A 24,112-nucleotide genomic window follows, 5' to 3' on the forward strand; every position below is an offset into this window, starting at 1 on the left:
AACTAATCCAGTGGATCCCAACCTTTTTTATTATAACGTAAACCCAGTGGGTCACTTCAGTTCATTTTTAAAAGTTGATAGTGTTTCACAATTGTTTTTTCAAACAAGTTAAAACAATCCAATTGTTGTTGTGTAACTTTTGTGTCTTCTGTAGGGTCATTCAAGTTTACATTGGTACTTCTACTACCACACAGACTGGCAGAAGCTGGATAAACCCCTTTATATATCACTGTTAAATATCTATGTTGACTCCTCTGCTTCTCTGCTAACGTGTGTTCATGCATTTTAAATCAGAACGTTCTGTTCAGGTCTTGCAGTTCACTAAGGTGCAGCTTGCTTATCATATCTGGTAAGGCAAGAAACGTTTATTTATAAAGCACATTTCAACACGAGGAAATTCAAAGTGCTTTACCAGAAGCATTAAGATAAAGTGCAACAGAAACAGTATATGAAATGCCATTTAAATACATGTATACAAAAGGCAAAACACTACGAATAAAACAAGCTAAATTAGAACAAGACAGGTATAACAAACAAGGACAACGTTACGGTGCAGTGTAAGATAGCTATGAGTAGTTATTTGGTTGATTAGTGGGACACTAAACAGATATTGACTTACACCAATTTCAATTAGTAGTTGAATGTTTATGTCGGTTCTCTTTTACTGACTAATACATTTTTTCAGATGGGGGGAAAGTACCCCTGATTAGGAATATGTACACCAAAGTCATCCATGCAATGTATCTATGCAGCAACTGTATATTCAGGTTTAACGTGATATCCTAATTGTATTAAACACTGGTGGACATAACTTTAGCTCCAAGTAGAGTACAGGCTCTGTAATGGACTTGTGTAATCTTATAGTGGTTCATCCTGATAGAATGATAGCACCCCCTGCCCAATCAGGTAGTTTGCCCTGTAAAAGCACATTGCTCACCTCCCTTTACACTTTGCACATTCTAACATCACTGTGCGATCCAGGCAAGTTTCATTTAACATAGTGCGGCACAATGCATGTCTTCTGTTAGGCTCTATGTTTGTTTATTTTCAAGCAAACTAGTTGTGTATAGGAGTGTTTTGCCTTGTAAACAGTAAATAAACAGCTCTGGATCTTTTTCTGAATCACAGTTACTCTCTCCTTGTTTTGCTATTGATTTTTCCAGGTCTATGTAATACAATCATTTGCTGTAGAGAAAAGTGCGATAAGCTGTTTGCATATAGGAGACATTTTATTTCCTGGAGAGCCCAATAGATGCACATGAAAACTAATATAAATGTTAAGTAATGTGGTGCTCACACTGCATACTTGCCTCATGCCTACGATTTGCCAAATCATTTTGTAAGTTTATCAACAGTTTAATGCAGTATTGATTTTTAGTTTTCGGCTCAGATTGTTTGTCTGTGTCTCAGCAGCATTTCAGAATAACTACTTGCCTGATTTTCATGAAACTTGACATTTATGTAACATGGCCTAAAAAGAACACATACCATTTTGGAGCGCATCCATATTATGGGCTGCATTTGTGCTGCTTTTGTGTGAGGTCGGAATAATCGGAAGAATGTGTTGCCCAATAGCAAACTTCATAGAAACGGCTATCATCTAGTTCTAGTACCAATATACAAGTCTTCTTTGCTTATGAGCACATTCTGACTTCCCAACTCGAAATCAGGGATGATGTAGCTTTTGACTCCAGTATGAAGCTACTTTAAGAACCTCTGAGCCAAATGGGTTTGAATCTCTTTGTGTGAACTTTTTATATTTGAACTGTTTTCCTGACCATGCTTTTGTATGCGATTGGGGGAAAACATTATCAGGATGGCCTGTTGTTTTGATTTGATTGAATCTCATGTGGCTTGCTAAGGCTGAATTATTGTCCAACATGTTCAATAATTCATTTTCTGTAGCTCTTCTGTCATGAAGCTCATATCACATGTATCTTTAATCTGCTGGAGATATTATCTATACAACGTATGCACATCAGTTTGCTTTGCTGTTTTCCTACAACAGATAAACGACTATACTGAGTAATTATTAATTGACACAGGTGGTAATGAATTAAATTAAGCATACAAATACACTTCAGGCAATAATGAATTTGTTTTCTATGTAATAGACATGTTCATATTCCATGCCTTTACATTGAGGTAATTGACAACCTACATGCAAAATAAATAGTTAATTTTATTCGTAGTAATATAACTAACGCTTTTGATTGTTATTATTTCCGACTGCTTGCATTAACGACGTTGCTGATGTTTGCATTCTGTGTGTTGGCACACTTCTGCAATTTGATGCTAATTGTTGTATATTGGGAGCCACAGTATCCCCCATGCCTAGGCCCCTTCTTGTAATTACCACGAGGAGGCTGACATGCATGTTTTTCTTGCTTGTTTTTCAGTCCGTTAATGCTATGGATGATAAATGCAATAATGACATTAATGTAGTGTGACATACAATTCAGAGGGCGACATACAAGAGAAAACACAGAATAAACTGACGTAACAAAACATATGGAATACATTTGCTCAGGTATTTCCTACTGTTAATATCAAAACTAAAGAATATATTCAGGTAGTGTTTTACGTGTAGTGAATGCAAATTTGACTAAACATAATAAATATCAAGGCATGGAAAAGGTCATTTTCAACAGGAATGCAAAATAGCAACAACTCTTGGGTGATTTATTTTCCTATACACCAGGGTTTCCCACACATAGACTTTACTTGGGTGGGCTGCCCAGGTATATTAATGGCTGCCCAAGTATATTTCGCGACCCATTTAGTTTTTAATTTTTTTAATTTTTTGTATTCGTCCACAACCACGACGCCATCTGCGATCGATTAACTTGTGGACAATGATCCCTTGCTCTACGCCTCCTGTACCCAGTCCCGGACTGGCCATCGGGAGGACCGGGGGGTTTCCCGATGGCCTGGCCTGTTAAGTGGCCTGCCTCACACAGGGTGACTGGCTGTCCACATGATGTGGCCTGCCGACATGGCCACTGTCATACAGATCATAAATCAAAGCCCTTGATTGGTCTCTGTGTGTCATTCAAGCTCGGGATAACCTCAGCTCAGGTGAGGTAAAGCACTCTCTGAGTGTTTAGATAGTTAACTTAGTCTAAGTTCTCAGTGGGTCTCAAACGGTTTGGTCACCATTTATTTCCATTTGAGGGGGGAGTGATTATTAAAATATTCATGAATTTAAAAAAAGTTAACTAGGTGAAAAAAGGTAAGATACACTTTTAAAACTTGTTGAGAGCTAAAACTAGTCTTTGCTGCTGCCTCAAAGAGGAGCAGGGGGAAATGGTATGTTATTGGTGATGGCCATGATTTTATGATTATTAAAATGTATAAAGTTCTGTTTCATATAGGTGTTTCCATAGATCTAGTCTCTTTATTTTCCCCTCAAAATGCACCAGATTGATGCATTTAACTCCAACATTTAAAAAAAAATCTTACCGGAGGAGCATGCCCCCGGACCCCCCTAAAGAATTTGAGGTCCACCCCAACTTAAAATCAGATGGATAGGTACCTAAATACATTTACCTTTTATTTAAATAGTAACCCATGTCCATATGTTCATGTGTGGGTAGTAGATTTAAACTATAGGGCTATCACCATGGGCCCTGCCTGTACCTGTTCGCTCTGCCATCGTGTGAAGGGTCTGCTAACAAGCGACCAACAGAAAGGTTCACGCTACCACCACCCCCCCCAAGTATATTTCAGATCTGTGGGAAACACTGTATACGTTCAACTGATGATATTATTTGTGAAATGAAGTTTAGTTTTGTGTGTGTGTGTTGAGGTAAGTGGCCTTCGGGTCCCTATTTGGTGCCGTTTTCGATTTAGCTCTTTGCTTTTCATTTGTTCACCGTTATTCATCATCATTACCACAAGGCAAAGTCTGAAGGTTAAGGCTAATTTGTCTCAAATCAACTTTCTCGATCTGTCCTTTAGTGTGAATCCCAGTGTGTCTTGCTACCTCTCTGTGTGTATCCACCTCTCTTTTAAATTGGACACTTATTTTTAAAAGACTGACAAATTCAGTAAGAGAAGCCAGCCTACCCAAATTATTTATGCTTATCTAATAATTAGCAAGGAAAGGTGCATGATTACTCTTGGGTACCAATGAACAGTGGGAACCATTGTCCATGTGAAGCAATCTGCCCTCAATTAAAGTATTTTAATAAGTGACCTTGCACCTGGCTGTGTCATGGCCTACTGAGGGATAGAGAACCCACAGGACAACATGCAAATTATTAAAGAACACTTAACAAATCTACATGACTGTTAATATAAATGACTGCATGATTTAAAACCATACAACCACTCCATTATTTACAGTAGTCTTGTTCAGAAAGACTGTTCAGTCACTCATGTGTAAACGTCTTTGTTAGAGTCAGTAAATCATAAATAATTATTGTTTAAAGATAAAATTACAAAAGAGGGTTGGGGCATGATGTGCACATTTTTCTGAGATTACGGAATTATTCTAAAAATGTTTACGTGGCCCTGATCCTTCTCCATATAAAATGAACACAATGAACAATTGATGGAAGGCTGACAGGCAGGTAGGCCATCCAGTTATTTTAGCCGGGCCGGCTAAAATGATTGGTCGTGCTTTTTACAGCGCTACGGCTTCCACAGATGACATTGTTTAATGTATTTATTGTCAAAGCATTTAATATATTCATTGCTATCGGGATGTTAGGAGCATTCCATGGAATATAACAAGTGTTTCTGAAGTAAATTACCTACCCTACCTTTAAGTCATTTATTCAGAAGTACTCAAGCTTTGATTGTGACAAGGATTTAGCAACGCTGTGATCCTGTCTGCTAACTGTCAACACTGATGACACATCTGTAATACAGTATTTGACTAATATCAGTGGCAATGTTAAAGAAGAAAGGAAGTAATTCTAAAATATAAAAGTACCTCTATTTTTCAAATTGTTTAGTTGACTTAGTACGATATGTAAAGAAAGGTAATGTCAGTTATATCAATATTAACATTGGTGCTTGGCCAGACAAGTGTTACAATACTCTGTTGTACTCAGTACTTCAGTACTAAGTGACTTCCCACCACTGCAAGTGATGCATCTGTGATGCCAAAAGAGAAATAAAACCAATTTTACAGCCATGGTTCTTTCTGTCAGTTAAAGAGCATCTATTTGGCCCTTCAGTGCTCCTCATAACATTTTTTTTTCCTACAGAATGAATGAACAAACAATAGTCTAAATTAAACAAACTCCACTTTTACTATACCGCAAATGAGCCTAATGCATCTGTGGCGCTGCCTTGGAGGCGGACGACAGACATAACGTGTAGCTTATTCCAGGGTAACGTATGGTAACAAACCAGGAAGCACATTTTAGCAACCTGTTACATTTCATGCCCAATTTAGTTTCTGTAAATTGAAATTTACGATTACACAATTACATAATAGGGAGTACTTTGGCATATTTGCCAAGTGCCTTGTCAGAGGTGCACCTGTTTGTAAGGCTCTGAGCTACGATGCTGCATTCGCCAGGCAAATCCATTATTATTACTCAAATCCAGCGGTTGCATTTTTCCTGCTGGGAGTGACTCTCAGTGTTGATTAAGTGCTGCTTTAATCACTGTTGAGGCTCTGTGTTGGCACTACCTGGCCTCGCCTTCTACAACAGGGAATAAGCCTCTGGCTGATTAAAACTTCCACATGCTAATAACACCATTCATAATGCACACCTGGGGTGGCAAAATGTCTGTATAATTATTTCAGAGCTTACTCCTTGGCTCACTGTGAGGGTCAGAAGTGTAATGTCAATAAGCTCGGCAACACAACTAGTTGGTATATTACATCTATGTTAGCTCCAAATGTAAACAGAACCCTCTCTTTCTTCTATTTCAGGAGCAGAGAATTCACCAGGCTGGTTGTGTGGAGAGGACGAGGGGAAGACGATGGCCCCGTTTTCATGTCCGCTGCTTGCCTGTCACATGCCTGTGTTTGCTACAAAGTCACCAGAGAGAAAGGTAAACCTGCTGCCTCCATTACAAACAACAGGCATTGTTTTAAAGAGAACAACCATGTGGTCTGAAGCTTAAATAGGTCTATATCATATGAACTATTATAAGTTATTCTTGTAAGAGTTAGTCTTGTTCATAAGAAATATGAACCCCATGGTTTTTCTCTATTTGCACGTTATAAACTGTAGATGCGTTGTTGGGTTTTTCAGTAGTCTGTTATAAAGGTTTTTTCTGCATGTAAATGGCCTGCAAAGGATACAATTCCAAAGTTCCCCTCCAGACATCACTATTTAAGTCTCGCGCTTCTATTGGCTAGCGCTCCAACACATTGTATGTGATACGGGGGGCGGGACATCTCTAAGCGGTTAACCAAACACAACAGATATTAATACTATTACTAATATTAGCTGTTGAAGAATTTAAGAATAAACGATTGATGAAATAGATGACATTCTCTGGATCATCTTACTGTTGCTGTCAGTTTGAAGTCTCACATCACTGCATCTTGTTGGGCTGAGTGCTGACACTCAGGAAGCAGAGTGCTTCCCCTTGGCTCAATCCCTCAAAGCGATTTGACTTTCACCAACGCTTAGTTCTCCTCTTAAGCAGCCATTAGTCCGTAGTGGTGTTGGAATCTTTATTTCAAAGAAAGATTCTGTCGAAAGAGATCATAGATCCATTTAACACATTCATTTCCCATTGAAAGCAATCAAAGCCCACTTGTCTTGCCCTAACAGCTAAAAATACATTGTCTCAGCGATGATCTCACTCAGAAACACCTGGACTGCTGGAAGTACAAGGTGACACGAGAGCATCCCCTTAAGATGCCAGTTGAAGACTTTCGATCAATACAAGCTGTTAAGACCTAGAAGCCTCCAATAGATCAAATGGTCAGCACAGGTGAGAGATAGACTAAAAGGGTTTTAGAAGTCAGTGGAAATGGTATAAAATCAATTTGCAGGGGCTGAAAGATGATATTTCGACCACATTTTCTACCTCTATAATGTGGTTACAAGTCTTTCAGAGCAATATGGGTGGTGGGGGGAGCCAAATTACCTTGGCCACCGGGGGAGGATGTTATAAAGTGATCATGCAATTATCTTAATGGCTGTGGGACACCCAAGCATAAATCAATGTTCCAACATTAGATTAAGACCTATTCGCCAACCCCAAAGTCTGCTAGCCATGTGAAAGAGATAAGAAGGTGAGGTGAAACAGCAGCTGTAGGTGCGGAAAGTCTAGCCTTAACATGGAATGGGGGGATTTCCCCAAAGATCTCGCCGGCGTTCCGGAGTATTCCGCCAAAGTGTGTTACACCTGGCTGGAAACAGAGCCAAGTCAATTAATGTATTTGGAGCCAGTGGGACCCGGCGGTCTCTGAGGCTCTGCTCAGATTCTCCACTTCTCGCACAACAAATGAAGCAGCACCTGAGCACGCCAGAGAAGGGCATGCAGCCACGCCAGTCGCAAATATGGTTTACCATGAAGTGGCTTCATTTGTCGTTGCTAATAAGACCAGTAATGCACACTCGTGTTTTTAAGAATAGAGTGAGTTGGGCGGCGGTTTAGTTTAATTTAGTTTAGTTTAATTTAATTTAGTTTAGGTAGAGCTGGAGGCCTAAATACCGGGGCTCTATCAGCTGGGTCATATTGTTCTAGGGTCACTATGCTTTTGCAGTTCTTGGAAATACAGCAGTTGTTGCATGGTGTACGTGAAAGTGAAGTCTCTCAATGAGAGGACGCCTCACGCAGACCTGTTTACACATGTTTACCAAACAACACTCAATACAAGATATAAGACATGCATTGATATACTTTATGTGCAGGGGCCTTGGGTTCCAATCAGGTCTGGGACCATTACAACTGTTTTGTCCCATCTGTCTCTCCCTTTAAACTCTTCAATAAAGGCATAGATCAGGCATCCTCAAACTACGGACTCCGGTCCGGATCCCGACCGAACCACCACTGTCTCCAGACTCTGAGCAAATTATACTTTTCATATGTATTATCTCTCTGTATTATATGTGAGACATCGCCACAACGCATTCGCAACGAGTCAAAATTCTCCGCTATGTCCACTGCAAACAGTGCTCTGCATGTCTGACTGTTCCACTGTGTTCCACCTGTGTGTGTCAACGCTTTGGTCCAATCACATTCAGCATCCAGTCAGCGTTTTTTCCCCCCAAACAATCTGCGAATCAGAGGCACAGTAGGGCGGGTCTTCGCGGAATGCGGGTGGGAAAAATGTGTGTGTCTCTTTCAACCTGTCTAAGTCAGAGCGAGAATTAACAGCTCATCTAGTTCCATCTGTACTGTAGCTAGTAGCCTAGTTTCACCTACCGGGGTGGCAACTGACACCCTAAAAATAGGCCTTGCCACCCCAGCTGCCACCCCAGTTGGCAGCTTTGTTTTGAAAGAAAAGTTGTGGCTCATCGGACATTTATGAGAGAAAGTCTCTAATGTCCGAGTGCAAATGAATGCAGCACAAGATGCACGTCATGCACGTCCCCCGGTCCTGGCGCGAGCGTGGACATACGATTGGCGGCGATTTCATTTTGAACTGGACGGCGCAAAACGAGAAGCATTCGGACCCAAGCACTGAAGGAATGAGGTATTTGCGGTCTACAATGACAGAGAAGAGACTGTCAGTGTGGCTGTACTCAGCATTGAATCAAAACGCACTAAAGCTGTTGATCTTAATACGTTTGTGAGGCGTTTTGCTGAACAAAATGGTAATCGCCGCATTCAGCTGTAATAGACATATCAACTTGATGCTCTGCTCACGGATGAGCATAAAAAACTATTAAGATGATGACCTTACGTGTGTAAATATATTTTTTTCTTTGAGGGGGTCTGCCCCCAAAAAACTGTTTTAAGTCCTGAGAAAGTCAAATAAGACGGTGTGTAAAACTACACTGCCCAGCCAAAAAAAAGTAACCACTTTGATGTAACTAGGCCAGTAGGTAAGGGCATTCCACTGGATAATAACTGAGTATAAAAGAATGCATGACTGAAGTGATGGAGACCATGTTGCAGGCAAACAAAAAGAGGAAATAACAGGTCAAATCAAGCAAATCCCCTCTCAGATTCCACAGCAACCAGAAGAACATAAATACTGGCTGGTGATTTGATTCATCAGCTTTGTGATGGAATAAAAAAATGCACAGTGCATTTCCTTAGCTGTGGGTGAGTCCACTGACACCACTGACAATGCTCAGTTGCTGGTGTTTGTGAGTTTTTATGATGAGGCAAAGGGGGAGTTTGTTGAAGATGTGTTGGGCCTGACGAACCTCAGTGGACACACAAGGGGGGAATACATTTATAAAGCAATAATGGGAATGCTGAATGAAAGAGGGTGCAGCTGCCTTTATTCATAACTGTGCAGCTCTTACACTGCGACTCTGAGGGGTCAAGCACAGACACAATAACAATGAAAACTGCTGCATACAGATTATTTTTGTTTTTGCAACCTCGTGTTAAGAATCTTGTTGCAATTGTTTAAAAGTTTGAATGACTGTAATAAACGGACCTTTGTCTTATTGAAACATTTATTTTGGACCTTTAAGATTTGTATTTGAGTACCCCTGGCATAGATGGTCCAAAAGTATATACAAAAATAAATAAAAAAGTGAGGTCTAGAGAGAAAACATTAGGGTTTCACAATTTTGAATAAAAAAAACACAAATATACATTTACAAAACGATTTGAGAAATTGGAAGGGTTTAGGGATGGGTCTTTTTTTAATCATCATTCTCATTATCGTAAAAATAATATATAACACTATAATGGTGTAATTCTTCAAGACAATCTGTACCAGACAAAGATGGTTTGTTACGTCTGTAAAATGTATAGGCATTAGGCAGGGATATCTCCAGCATCACAATACTTCATTTAAAATAAAACATGTTGTTAAATATTTGTCTTTTAATAAATATCGTGCTTCCAGCGATTTGAACATTGCACTAGTCCATATTGCGATTAAAAAACGATATACAATTCCGATTAACTGTACAGCCCTGCGAAAAATTCATACTAACGTCGCTTTGTGTAAAATGTTGAATTTATATACGTTTTACTGCCTCTCTGCTTGAGTGGCATTTTTCTCTGCATATGTTTGCCTATAAGTACCATAGCTGTGAATTTATATGCATCACAAGAGTGGGTTTATGATAGGAGTGGGGGGCCTGGGTATCGGAAAGCTGTGGAGGTAAGTAGTGGTATTTTTTCCCCCCCGTTTCACTAAAGAGAAGGTAGCATTAAATGGAGTGACTTTAAGTCCTTCATGCAGAGCAGACTGTGATTAGGGGTTTAACTCAGCAGCAGCCCCCCCCCTCTCTGTGTCTACATCTTTGCCTCAGCCATCGCCTCTGGGACACACACGCTTCTCTGTGCCAAAGCTCCGCAGCATCTCTTTCTCCAGCTCTCGCAGCTTCTCTTGGCAGTCTGAGTTACAGTGAGTAGAAAGGATGAAGAAAAGGAGGCGAAAAAAAGAAATCCCAGATTAAAAGAGATGTGGCCGAAGGGGCCGAAGCCATTTCCTTCAGAAAATAAAGTTCCAAAGCAGCGTAGCATGAACAACACGCACAGGTCACCTAAGGGAGCACAAGCCACTGCTGGCTGTGCAGCTCTGGTCCACTCTGTCCTACTGGGCCAACTCGTTAGGCAGCGGAGATAAACCTTATCGTGATTCTGCTGAGTGAGATCAGCGGGGGCCGACGGACTCCTTTCAATTTATCTCTTCCATTTTCTCGTTCTCTTCCTCACACAGAATCACAGTGTCTTGGTTAATAGACAAACCGCATTCTGATGGTCCTTGTTGTTTAAAGAGTCAACGCACGCTCCGATCCATTGCCCTCCCTGCCATTGTTAGCATACAGCACTGTGCCAAAACAACCAGTGCTGAAACACAAGGACATATTTAATAGAAGAATCATTGACTTTTCGAGAAAAAATGCTAATCTTGAGCTAGTTTTCATGTTTACAAAATGTTAATATTTAATAATTGGTTCTGGGTTACAGTTTGTACAAAACAAGCAACAGGTTATCTGTGGTGTTGATTTTTCATATTTTCCGACATTTTATAGACCTCAGTATTTATGACAACAATTACAATTAGTTGCAGACTAAATTGAACACTTGATTTTTCATTTTGGCTTACAATTCACTGCCCAAGCAGTAGCAACACAATGTGGCAATATTAACCTATTTTTGCAACAAAACACATTTTGTTGGTTTGGGACCAATTATGGGTACCAATTATGGGTACATTTATAAAATACAAGACAATCAGACAGCTCAACAAGCTGCATAACAAGCGGCATCCAATGGCGTCACTAAATGGATCTGAATGTCTTAAATGACGTGCCTGTCCCTATCTAGGACACATATTTTCTTGTGTACTGTATTCCTGTAAAAAGCACTCATTCAGCAAGAAGATCAATGCCTGGTTCCTCTAAACATCCTCCAGCATATTGTATGTGCACTATTTTATGGTGAGTGGACAGGAATCCCTCGGAAGCATAATGATTCACAAACGCCTCATATATTCCCCAGAAGTAAAATACTTCTTCCTCTGCAATTCTAAAAGGTTCTTTAAGATCCAAGGCTACAAAGACTCTTGAAATAGTAAAGAGACATGATTCCAGACTCCGTTTACGAGGCATTAAGCTAGGACAGGGTAGCGGATGGCTGCTATGCCAGAGCTCTTATAATACCTTGGGGGATTTCATCATGTATGCTTTGAAGTGAGGAATGACAAACTGGAAAGGGGTTTGGGCTGCATCAGGGTTAGCTTCCTTTCTCTTTCACTGAGAGGATTAGCTTCTGTGTCTCCGCTCAGAAAACTGAAAATACTGGTCACATCTCACCCCCTTTACATTCCCCTAGTTTACATAGCTCACGCAGATCACTATTATTATTTATCTATGTTTTCTCATTTACAAATGTTTCCCTTTTGGCGTTGATTCAGGCAATCCTTTAAACACGTCATAAGTCATTTCCGTCTTTGGCATAATGGTGAAATCACGTTGTTCTGGGTCACAGGGGTCTGTGCTTGTTTACTGCACTAGCCGGTGCTTTTGGGGCATGTTGTGCATGTCGCTCTCTCGCTATGTGTCATCCATCTTCCCCTCTGATGGAGTGATAAGAGAGCAGCACTGCACATTCAGCTAGCCAAATAAAAGTGACTGCATACACAGGCATTAGCTTGTCGAGCAGCAAATACACTGCATTCAAGGCTGATGCAGAGCGAGTGACTTGTTTACAAACATGTGACTCGTTGGCTTTTACAGCCATGATTTTTCTTATTGTGAAGGCTGCATGTGTGTCAAAGATGAGACATGTATGTTATGAAATATGGATTAAAAAGGACAATGTGCTTTTGATTTATTTCCTCTTATGGCTCCCTGTTTTTTATTCTAATTGATATGGGTAAAGCCATCAAGTTGACACCATAAGCAATGCTTCTTCCTCTGTTTCTCTTGAGGGTCGTTTGCTATACCTTTTTCATAGTAGCAGATATCAGCCACTTCTCTGATTTGTCGCGAATGGATGCCACGGCATGGATTAAACTTATTCTTATGTGTATCGCCTTTTCCTAACTCTGCAGTGATATCCTTCTTGCAAATGGAAAAACTCAAACAGCGGGATGTGCCTTTCCTCGAGACAGTTTGGAGAGTACACTATTTTTTCTAAAACCTGAGCCTCATCCTTGATGTTTCCTTCCTCTAGGATAACCCACAGTATGTGATTATCAGGGTCAAATGAATCATGATGATGATGACCAACAATGCTGCCATGCTTTATTTCCCTATTTGGCTGTTTTTTATCTTCATCCCCATTTTAGGGGTGGTTTTGGCGCAGTGGTTGGTCATCAGATCAAGGGGCGTTGGTGAACTCCAGTTCGAATCCCGCCTCGGCCGCCACTGCGTCAGGCCGTTGTGTCCTTGGGCAAGACACTTTACCCGCATTTGCTCCTGTGGGTAATAATAATAATAATAATAATGCATTAGATTTTTTATTAGAGCGCTTTTACAGGCGGACATTACCCACAGGAGCAAATGCCCCAACGCCCCTTGATGTCCGCAGTAATGACTCTTACATGTCTAATATGTGTAATGTGTACTTGTAAAGCGCTTTGAGCACCTGTAAAAGCGCTCTAATAAAAAATGTAATGCATTATTATTATTATTATTATTTTCACAAATGATGCTCAAATCCTGCCATCAGTGGATGCCCATCAGCTACTTAATTAAGGGAACATGTTACAAATGTGTTTACTAACTTGCCTTGGATTTAAATCCACAATGTAATAAGTTATTTCCACAAAAACATCATGTCTGAGTTCAAAGAGGGAATACAAGCTATTGGCATTCAGAAAGTTAGAATGAGGGAGGATGTGTCAATCTGGATCATAGCAGACCTGTTGCTGGAGCCGATACAGACTGGCCCTTCTGGTCAGCGTGGCTCAGCTCAGCCAAACCCCAATTCCAGACACGGCAAACATGTCACTGTCACCAATACAGTGGGCAGTGACAGCACACAAGCTGTGACTGCTTAACACTTCCCATCAAAATGGACCTTTTACTGAGGTCAGGGTAGAACAACTTTAGAAGAGTTGTGATGGTTGCCAAAATATTGGCTAATCTGCCAAGCGTTAGCAGGGGTCAGGCTTTATCCTTTGTAGATCTCGATCTCTATTCCGCCTAATCTGCCTTAAACTCAAGTAATGGTGAAAGCTGAAAGCAGCAACTGCCAGCTGAGCTGCCTCCCTTGATACAGCCCAGCAGGAAACTTGGATGATAGAACCAAAGAGGCAGAAATATGTGGTGCGTGGTGTCTCCTGGTGTAAATCTTCATTGACGTGCTGTTATTAACAGGTTGTTGAGGTGTTCAGACCTTTTTAATTTAGTTGTATGCATCCACATTTTGAATGTTTTAGTGTATGGAGTTTCTAGTGTAGTTTAAATATAAAAAATATGTAAGAAAGGATGTTACGAATATCAAGCGGAGAGCATAGAAGTATTGTAGAAGTGCTCTTATATTAGGGCGGCAGTAGCTCAGTCTTTGGGGACTTTGCTTGGGAAACGAAGGGTCGCCTGTTCAAGTCCAAGACCAAACATATGGAGTGTGTTTTGGTATCTGGAGAGATGTTTACCTCCTGGGAACTGATGATGTATCTTGGAGCAATGCACTGAACCACTAACTGCTGCCGGACACCTCTCCATAACAAAAAAGCATTTGTTTTTCTATGCATGTATTCAGAGCTGATGTGTAATTTCCCCTTCTTCTTATTCTTCTTCTTCTTACAGTATGAATGACTGCTAACAGTACAGCATCCCTTATTGGCATCCCTGGACAGCAATGTAGTTTGCAATGAATAGTATTGCAATGAATAGAGGTGTGATGAAATAAATAATGCAGATACCCCAGAGAGTGTGTTAGCATCAGCATGCTGATGAAGTCATGTCATTACATCCCGTGTACCTAAGCTTTTAATTAATTTACTAAACAGCTGGAACAGGGATAGTAAAAAGGATTTGGGATTTTTAATTTGCTGTTGTAATGACAGGATCAAGGTGGGTTTTTAACTGCGGAGTGTGATTTTCACAGTTAGGGTGTAATAAAGAGATCCATTTACTGCATGTAAGTTCAGTTGTCTTATCCCAATTTACATGGAAATTACATGTTGGTTACAAGTGTGACTCACTATGCTGTGTGCCACATTGAAACATGCATTTCCTTTTCCCTTTATGACGTTCCCTGCCAACAGAGGGCAGTATGGAGCCTGTGTATTCATGAGCAGGGCAGACACACCTACCTTTTGACAGGGAGGTCATTTGCAGAGGGCCTGATCTGTTGCTGTGACAGTTAACATACTAATTACAGGGAATCATATAGACACTCTAGCAATGCCTCAGAGTAGAGTCCTCCTTCTCTGGCCCAGGGTTTCTGCTCACTCTGTACTTGTCAAGATAGCATGCAGGAACAAATTATGCACCCAGAAGGGAAATCCTGCAGATCTGCTAAATGTGCTAACTCGGTCACATTATTCTTCTGTGATTACACATCAATGTGGAAAGGACGAACAAAATCTGTATCAATTCAAACGGAAAAGGGAAGAAAGCTCTTTCCTTGTTGATTTCTTATTGTGCCAAACCAATCCTGTGTGTTGCAGTGATGTGTTCTCTCCTTATTTTCTGCAAGGCTAATTAGTCTGCCTGCTACTTGCTTTAAAGACGTGGACTACTACCACTCTAAGTGCTGCTTAATTTATTGTTGTGTGCTGAAGGATTTAAGTACATGTTGTCACTGTCTCAGCTCTTTTTTAAAGTAGATGCAAATGTGGAATTTTATGCAATTTAGAAGAAAAGTGTTTTTTGTTGAAACAAAAAGCGAACAACAATTTATCTTTTCTAGTGTGACTGGTGTGTAATTCTGTGGTTGATACAAACAACACCGTTGAGTCATGCCTGGAAACTAACTATTTTGTTTCAAATCATCAAAATCCAGGCTTAAAAAAAAGGTTGAAAAATCAGATTAGTATATTTGAAACAGTTGCTATTTGTGTTTGTTTTATGTCATGCCAAACAGGCCACCACAGAATAGGGATCCAAGGATTTTGAGGGGGAAGATTCAAATTTGGGAGGTGCTCCTTGATGTGCAGAGCTTCCTTGGCAAACTAATTCAAACCACCACATGGCTAGGACTGAGCTGGCACCCAAGCTCCCTTTCGTCGCTGCGCCTCCTGCCATCTGATATTAAGGATTGCAGAAAGCCGTGTCCACTCTAGATTTAGTGCCTCATGTTGACAAACAGTTCTGTCAGGTTCTGTCTTTGAGGTGGGTAACGATTGCTCACCCAAAGCTTTTTCTGGGGCTAGTGCGGATGTCTCCTGTCTCTGGCAAAAAAAGGGAAGTGAAGATCGAGGAAGTGATTGACTACACACAGAGACGTTTTTGGCCCGTAGTCTTCTTTTGAATCCATTAATGCAGGGACAGCACACAGGCTTTCATCCAGAGTTGGAACTGCCATGGCCGCAGGAGTCAGCGGTGTTGCTGTGTGTGTGTGTGTGTGTGTGTGTGTGTGTGTGTGTGTGTGTGTGTGTGTGTGTGTGTGGGTGTGTGTGTGTGTGTGTGTGTGTGTGTGTGTGTGTGTGTGTGTGTGTGCGTGTGTGAGAAGAAGGGGCATAGCGACACAGCGAATTTGCATCACATTTGTTGGCCGTGTGTTGCAATCGTTCAGCTAGGAGCGGTGAAGGACACGAGAAAGAAAATCTCAGTCGAGTCATGAATTTGAGTTTGTGATGTCCTACCAATGTCAGGCTGTGGCTCTGAGCAGCGATATGCAAAACCACTCTCCAACTTCATTCCACTTATTGCTGATATTATCTGTGGCATAGCCAGGGGAGACAGGGAATTATTACTGTACAGACAGTGGTTATTAAACTGAGGGAAATGTGCCGGTTTTTAATAATAAGCTGATAGCCATATGGTTTTGCCGCCGGTCCTTATGACCTCCAAAGGACCTGATAGAGGACAATCAAGAGTTAAAAATAAGACTTTCTTCTCTGCCCTCTCGTGCGGATGGGTTGATCTTATTGTCTTCAAATGACTTTGAATATTCCGAACATAACGCAGGCCTGCAAGCACAGCAGGTGGCTGGCCCTTTTGATCTGTGCGTGTAGATGTGGCTGGAATTTAAATCGCAGGGTGACATGGAGCTCATGAAATCATCACATGAAAAGCAAGTTCCAACTTTGATCCTGTTGTCCTTTTGTATTAGGTTCATTATGAGAGTGTGATGTATTGGAAAACAGATAATGTTTTGCTGTCCCCATATGGTTGTGACGTAAGTGTGTGTCCACAAACGGTGTGTGTGTTTGTAGAACGGCTTATGTAGCATGTTGTACACTGTATCTACACTTAATTGCCAGCTGCACTGAACATTTTATGTCAACAAATGTCACATAACTGTATTATGTTAGGTGAAAGCAATAATATTAGGTTGAACCTAGGCCTGTCGCGATAATCGCTAAATTGACTTATCGTACGATAAATAAAAGTGGACTCGATAACTTTTCTGAGCTCGATAAACTGCCGTTTACATAAGGATGTGACCAGCATTTTAGCCAGGCGTGCTGTGGCTGCCGGTCACTGTGAGGGGCGGGGCTGACACACATCCAGGTCAGGAGTCAGACACTCCGCGTGCATGTGCAGCAGTGTAGCATCCAAATTAATAATATAGCGACAAGCGGGAGACAACGTGTGACTTACTCGAGGGGAATTTAAAGTGAAATGGAATTGGTTACAAAACCTAACTACACATCTCCGGTGTGGCAATATTTTTGGATTCAAGCCAAATCAACGAGGCGAACCTACAAACTTGAATGAGCCGGGCGGGTGTGTCGCATTTCATTAAAAAAAGGTAGCGACAAAAGCAGGCAATACCACAAATCTTAAACTACACCTAAAACATAACCACCCCATTCCGTTTCCCAGCTGGGAGCAAACACGGCAGCTGGAGATGGAGAGCCCCCGCCTTCGTGACAGTTTACAATCAAAGATGCATTTGCCCGACAATGCAAACATGTTGGTGTTCCTTGCTCGAAAACTTTGAAATACAGATTTGGATATGGCCTGTTGAGGCATCTGGGTCTTTGTATGGACAGTGGACTGTACACTTGACTGTTGTTTTAAGGAGTTTTTTTGTGCTTGTGAGACAATGTGTGCTCATACTTATTTATATATATACAGTGGGGCAACAAAGTATATAGTCAGCCACCAATTGTGCAAGTTCTCCCACTTAAAAAGATGAGAGAGGCCTGTAATTGTATAGGTATACCTCAACTATGAGAGACTAAATGAGAAATACAATCCAGAAAATCACATTGTCTGATTTTTAAAGAATTTATTTGCAAATTATGGTGGAAAATAAGTATTTGGTCAATAACAAAAGTTCATCTCAATACTTTGTTATATACCCTTTGTTGGCAATGACAGAGGTCAAACGTTTTCTGTAAGTCTTCACAAGGTTTTGAAGTGTACTGTACCTAGGATGAAAATTACAGGCCTCTCTCATCTTTTTAAGTGGGAGAAATATATATATTATATATATTTTTATGAATGAATAGTTTATTGGTCGACAGAGTTAAACATAACATGACACATAACAGAACATGTGTTTTGTATTTATATATATATATATATATATATATATAAATAGATAGATAGAGAGAGCTCTTTTTTCCAGCCTGAGTCTTTAATTTAATTTATTGTTTTGGTTGTGTGTGATTTAATGCATTTATTATAATTTAATGAATTTGTTTTATTTATTATATATCATTTTAATATTATTTCACATTTCATTTGCAATGTTGAATGTTCAATACAAAGTTATGTTTGAAAGGATGTACTTGAATTATTATTATATATTATCATTATGTCAGTGGTCTAAAATGGTCTTACAATAATTTCCAAGAAAATCTATCATCCAACAACATTAATTATCGTGACAGGCCTAGTTGAACCTAAATATTCTTTATTTAGACTTGATATTATTGCTTACAACTAACCGAATATGTTGATATAATACTTTTAATTAATGTCAATGTTTAAGCTTTTTCAGTATGATCATTTTAGACCATGCAGTTTGTAGTGTTTACTGTATGATATTGTACAGTAGAATTATATTGTTGAGATATAATTTCTAGCATGTGTAAGATTGGTTCATACTCTGTTCCTTCTGTTTTTAAGATTATTATACAGATGCAGTCTATGGATAAAGAAAATGAATTGGACATTTTAGTACAAGGTCCGAAATATATTGAGTATGTTGAGCTTCCAAAGCAAACATACCTGTTAGAGTTCCAAAACGAATGTTGACACTAAAGGTCAGGTCAAGAAGAAACGTGGTTAACAAACCCAGCATCATTATGTATTTCACAAGTGTGGACATGAGGAAATGCCACTCTCCATCAGAGCCTGCCTTCTTGATAACCAGAGCAGCAACTTTGCAAAATCTCCCACGTTAGTAGCTTATTTAGTGTGCATAACCTGTAGCACTGCTCTGGATGCAAGTCATTTTAGGTTGACTGGGAATTCACTCTGCGGCCGTCCTGCCTCGTAGCCTTAGGCAGTGGGGTTGCAGTGGGGAGGGAACGCCAGAACCAGTCAATTACCAGTTAATAAACAGTGAACGTTTTCTATTAGAGCTTGTTAGTGCGTGTAAAAGATTGTTGGTATGTGGAATTAGGGGAAGGCACACTGACTATGGAAATAGAAAAAAAAAATACAGCCATATTCCCTTCCCCTGGGTCTTTTATAGCACCCAGTTCTCTGCGTGTGTATCATCTATGGAGATAATTTGTGTTATTTGATTTTCAGCAGGCTATGTAGTGCAATATATAGTATTTGCAAACTCATGTTTTTTTTCTCTTTTGAACAGTGCAGAAGTGTTTGCTCAGGGGCTTTCATTTAAATCAGTATTTCAAAAGGGACTATAGAGAACTCTTTCCAATAAAGAGAATCCATTACATAGGCATGGGGGAGGCCACCCGGCTGCAGTGTGTCTTGTCATTGATAACATTAAGGGCCCCTGGTGGATATGATGCATGGACCCTCTTCTGGATAGCGCTTGTCACAAATCTAATCTCGTGGTGAATCCCTCACATATTTGAGGGCAGTTTTAACACAGCTTACAGTGGAATACTGCTTTAAGGGACATCATTGCACTTGAGTAGCCTTGGGAAGTAGCACAACAGTGATTGGATTTGGGGAAGTCAGTCTTACCAAGGGGACCCTGCCCTGACAGCAAAAAGCATGAATCATCAAAACCCTACCCTGTCACATCAGACCACCACCAATAACAACTTATTTATTTGTTTGCTCAAAGATCTGCGGGTGTGTAACTAAAGCCCCAAGTAAGTGTGCCGGGTGTTTTTTTAGTGGCCCAACTGTGGTACTACAACGTACGTGTCAGTCTGTGATGTCATTGGGTCTAAAAACATTTTTTTAATCAGAGGAAAAAAAAAAAATGTCTATCAAAATAAACCTCACTGTCTGAATACTTAAATATTCCTTATATCATTACAGCCTAAAAGTTGTAAAACGCACTCCAAGCCTAAACCATAGTTATTTTTCCTGTCCAATCATTTGACCAAGTTGAGTGCAGACGCGGACGGGGCTTAGGTAAAGTGCAAGTGCATGCTTTATAGACCCAGATCCGGGTATTTTTGTTCTAAAGAGTCATGCCTTTTTTGTTTCAGTGAGTAACTCTCATAGGAATGAGCGGCACTCCCCCTGCAACACTGTATAGAGTTCTCCTCATACATCCATGCAAGGCCGCCCCGGCCAACTTGGGGCCCCAAGCGACATTGTGAGATGAGGCCCCCCCCCCCCCAACCGACAGGAGTGAAACTATTTTTTTTGGAAACAAAGTAGGCTGCTTTGCAAATATAATTCCTGTTTATTATTATTATCAACACAGTTACTTTTTTATACAGTGAGGTAAATGTGCATGTATGTCGTTCAGTATGCGTTTACAGGTGAATACGTCTACATTTCCTGCCAAATACTAGCCTCAAAAAGATTAAAATATAATTAATGCAAATAAACTACTAATAATAATCATAATCAATTCAATAATATAAATACTATATTATTTTATTATAATATAGTTGTAATATAGTCAAGACAAAACATGCTTATGACATGCTCAAAAACTGATATTTCTTAAATCTGTATTCTAGTTCCCTCTGTCAGCAATGTATCAACAACTCCACACACATTTCTATCAGTATTTCTCTGTGTTGTGGTTGACATGATGATGACTGTTAGGAGTTAAGGGGAGAGGCTGAGCATCACCATGAAATGTGCAAATTGACATAAAAATGAATAAAAGGGGAAAAATGCTCCATGTTTTTTAGGCTGCAAACTTTAACTGTTAAATAAGCCAACTAGACAGACAGTGTATCACTCTTCCTCCTGTACATTAGCAGATCAAAGGCATCACATACTTGAATGAATGGTAAATAAAGAATGCTGGAAATAACATGCATCTCCATTAGCCTATATGCTGCAGAGACTGCCTTCTTCATGTCGTGAATTTCAGCTGATGTTTTAATATGGCAATTGGCAATTTGACTTATACAACATTCGCAAGTTGTACATTTGACTCATACAATAACCCACCTTCGAGTGATGCTCTAGTTTCTTCATGTTTTTTTTTTTTTCCCTCTTGCTTGCACCGGACTGAAACTGTCTTTTCACCGACATCTCTTCACCTGCACTAGTGGCCGTATCAAAGCCGGGATTGGTCGGATGTCGATTCATTGCAATGGTGTCGGGTTACAGACGTGCTCCCCTTGTCACCTCTCACTCTCTCTGGGGGTGCGCAGAGAACTGAGCGGAGAACTGTGCACAGCAGCTGAGGCCCTATGGGCGGGGCCCCATGCAGCCTGCGTGATTGGCCTGTAGGGAGGGGCGGCCCGGCCTGCATCCATGGTGTAACTAGGCACACATTGTCCACAGTAGATAAAAGAGACTCATGATAATTGGTCCCATCCATTGTTTCCTACAGGACTAGGTGTAATTACACACATTTTACATTTATCTTCCAGGAAAGGAAAGGATGCTCCTCTGCTGGAACTGGAACCAGCATATGGGCTGGCGGCCTCTTGGGGTAATGGGTTGGGCAGACTCTCTGTCGACCATTGGGTCATTGGTAACCAGCAGCTGGGAGGCCGCCCTCTCATCACATCAACAAATCTCCCTTTAATTAGCTCACCTGCCCGTTTCCTCCCGCTTCCTACCCACGCTCCCTGAAGTCCTCCATCAAACCTCTCTCAGCCGGATTACAGGTTCACCTTCCTCTCTCATCCTCCACACATGGGAATCGCTTAAGCTTCTCAACTTCACTCCTACACACACACACACACACACACACACACACACACACACACACACACACACACACACACACACACACACACACACACACACACACACACACACACACACACACACACACACACACACACACACACACACACACACACACACACACACACACACACACACACACACACACACACACACACACACCACACCCACCTACTTACCGCTATAAACAAGACTGACAATTGATTTCAGGAAAGCTTGGATCTCATTGATTTTTAAATGGTGTCTCAGTGATACCTTATTAGCTTCGCGACTGAGATGGTCATTTCTCAAGAGCACATGTCCTTTGTGTCTTACAAAATAATTTGCAAATTCACAGATGGGAAATGATCCGCATAGGCTCTGTTGTTCTGTTCACCCAGGATCCTTCTGTTGGCTGTTTAAAGACGTTCAATAAGTGGACCAACAGTTTTTTGTATTGATCATAGTCTCTGCCTGCACTTTAATGGGGATACACTGCATCCTTGCCTCAGTAAACCTGCGTACGTTAAGCCTAGTGAGCTGCTCTCATACATAATGTTGCTCAATTTAGGCGTCAAAATGTAAATTGCAAATGTGATAATATGGAAAACATGTTTCATGCTCATAAGTGCATAATTTTGTAGGTTTAAAACATTTTCCTATGGGAAAAAAAAGCGCTTTTTTAAGAATAATTGGCTGCCATTAGCGACTAGCTAATTATACTGGTTGAATATGATAAATGAGATGTCCTCTTTATACCCCTGATGATTTTACAAGAGCAGGCGTCATTTTATTGGTGGATATCTCATTAAGGAGCAAGCCTCTTCATTTACATATCTCTTTATATGGATGATCCCAATGCACAATCCTGCCTTACAATATGAATGAAGTTGCGATGCGACTGTTCTCATGGACTGGATGGATCCCACTAGTATTGCCAGACTGACTCCAGAGAGTGCTAACATATAAAGCAATCTAGGTCTGAGAAGATTGGCCTACAATGCCTGCCAGTCTCAGGTGCCTGATAAAATCCAAACAGCAATGAACTACCAGCACCGTTCCTCACAGTGCTCCAGTCCCATGGTGCACCGCTACACTCTTTCTCTCTTAACCACAGTCTTCCATATGGACACTAGTATGGCTGCTGCTTAATTACCTATCAAAAAACATTTCACTGCACTTGACAGAGGGCTGGCAGAAGGGGCGTTGGAGAAAAAAAGACATAGACAGTGTAAAAGGAGCAGACATAAAAAAAGGAGTTAAAGACAGGAATGACAAATGGGAAATGAGAGATTGATGGAGAGGACGAGCCATGCATCTGTGCATTTGAATAGATGGGGACAGACACGGGGGGGAGTGGCGGAACAACTTTGCAGTGCAGATGGGGAGCAGTGATCTGGACAGTATCTTTTTTTTTTGGTTTAGTGTTTACAAACTCACACAAGAGAGAAAGAAGGGAGGGTCCCGGGCAGGAGAGGCTATAAATTACCTGTGATTGATGCTTTCCGCCGCGGAGGACGACAGTTAAAGACGTGTGGTGCTCATCGCTGACCCTCTATTCACTCCTTCCTCCTGCTCTCACCCCCCACTGACCAAAAGACATACAATTAGCTGTTCCGTCTGTCAAACGCCCAACCATGAGCGACCATCCACCAAAATAATAATCATTTCCTACTAGACAAACTGCTGGTTAGAAGAGCAGCTTTTACCAAAGGAGGTTTGATGTATCAGCCACAAGCCTCTACACTGTAAATGTCAAACCTCCATCATTCACCTCCAGGCAAACAAAACTGCGCAGGAATATAGATTTATTTTTTAACTCAAAGTTACACCAAAACTAGGAATGAAAACAAATGTATTGGAATAAAGTAACGGAAGCTAAAACTAGGCCCTGATGTTTGCCCATAATAACATAAATATGAACCATCATTTTGAGTGTTGGTCTTTTTATCTTTGATTAGTCGATTTACGCTTTATGAAGAGAGAGCTGAGCCAGAAGGCACATTTCTCAATCTACCAGTCCAGCTTGGTTCCTACTCTCATCTATGGTCATGAAAGGTGGGTCATGAACAAAATAATCGATCGCATTCAGAAAGCAGAAATGCGTTTTCTCCGAAGGATGGCTGGCATCTCCCTTAGGGATAATGTGAGAAGTTCAGCCATCCGGCAGGGACCGCTGCTGCTTT

At 40.8% G+C, this 24,112-nt stretch overlaps 1 protein-coding gene across 1 annotated transcript in view; it reads left to right on the top strand.

Annotated features, from left to right (window-relative positions):
• The window catches only part of arhgef10la (Rho guanine nucleotide exchange factor (GEF) 10-like a), a 175,065-nt gene that overhangs the window by 95,417 nt on the left and 55,536 nt on the right, over nucleotides 1-24,112 (top strand). The window contains 1 exon segment of the mRNA XM_034205647.1: nucleotides 5,894-6,015. Coding sequence (XP_034061538.1) covers nucleotides 5,894-6,015 — 122 coding nt within the window.

The sequence above is a fragment of the Gymnodraco acuticeps genome, unplaced genomic scaffold, assembly GCF_902827175.1.
Source record: "Gymnodraco acuticeps unplaced genomic scaffold, fGymAcu1.1, whole genome shotgun sequence".
Classification (NCBI taxonomy): domain Eukaryota; kingdom Metazoa; phylum Chordata; class Actinopteri; order Perciformes; family Bathydraconidae; genus Gymnodraco; species Gymnodraco acuticeps.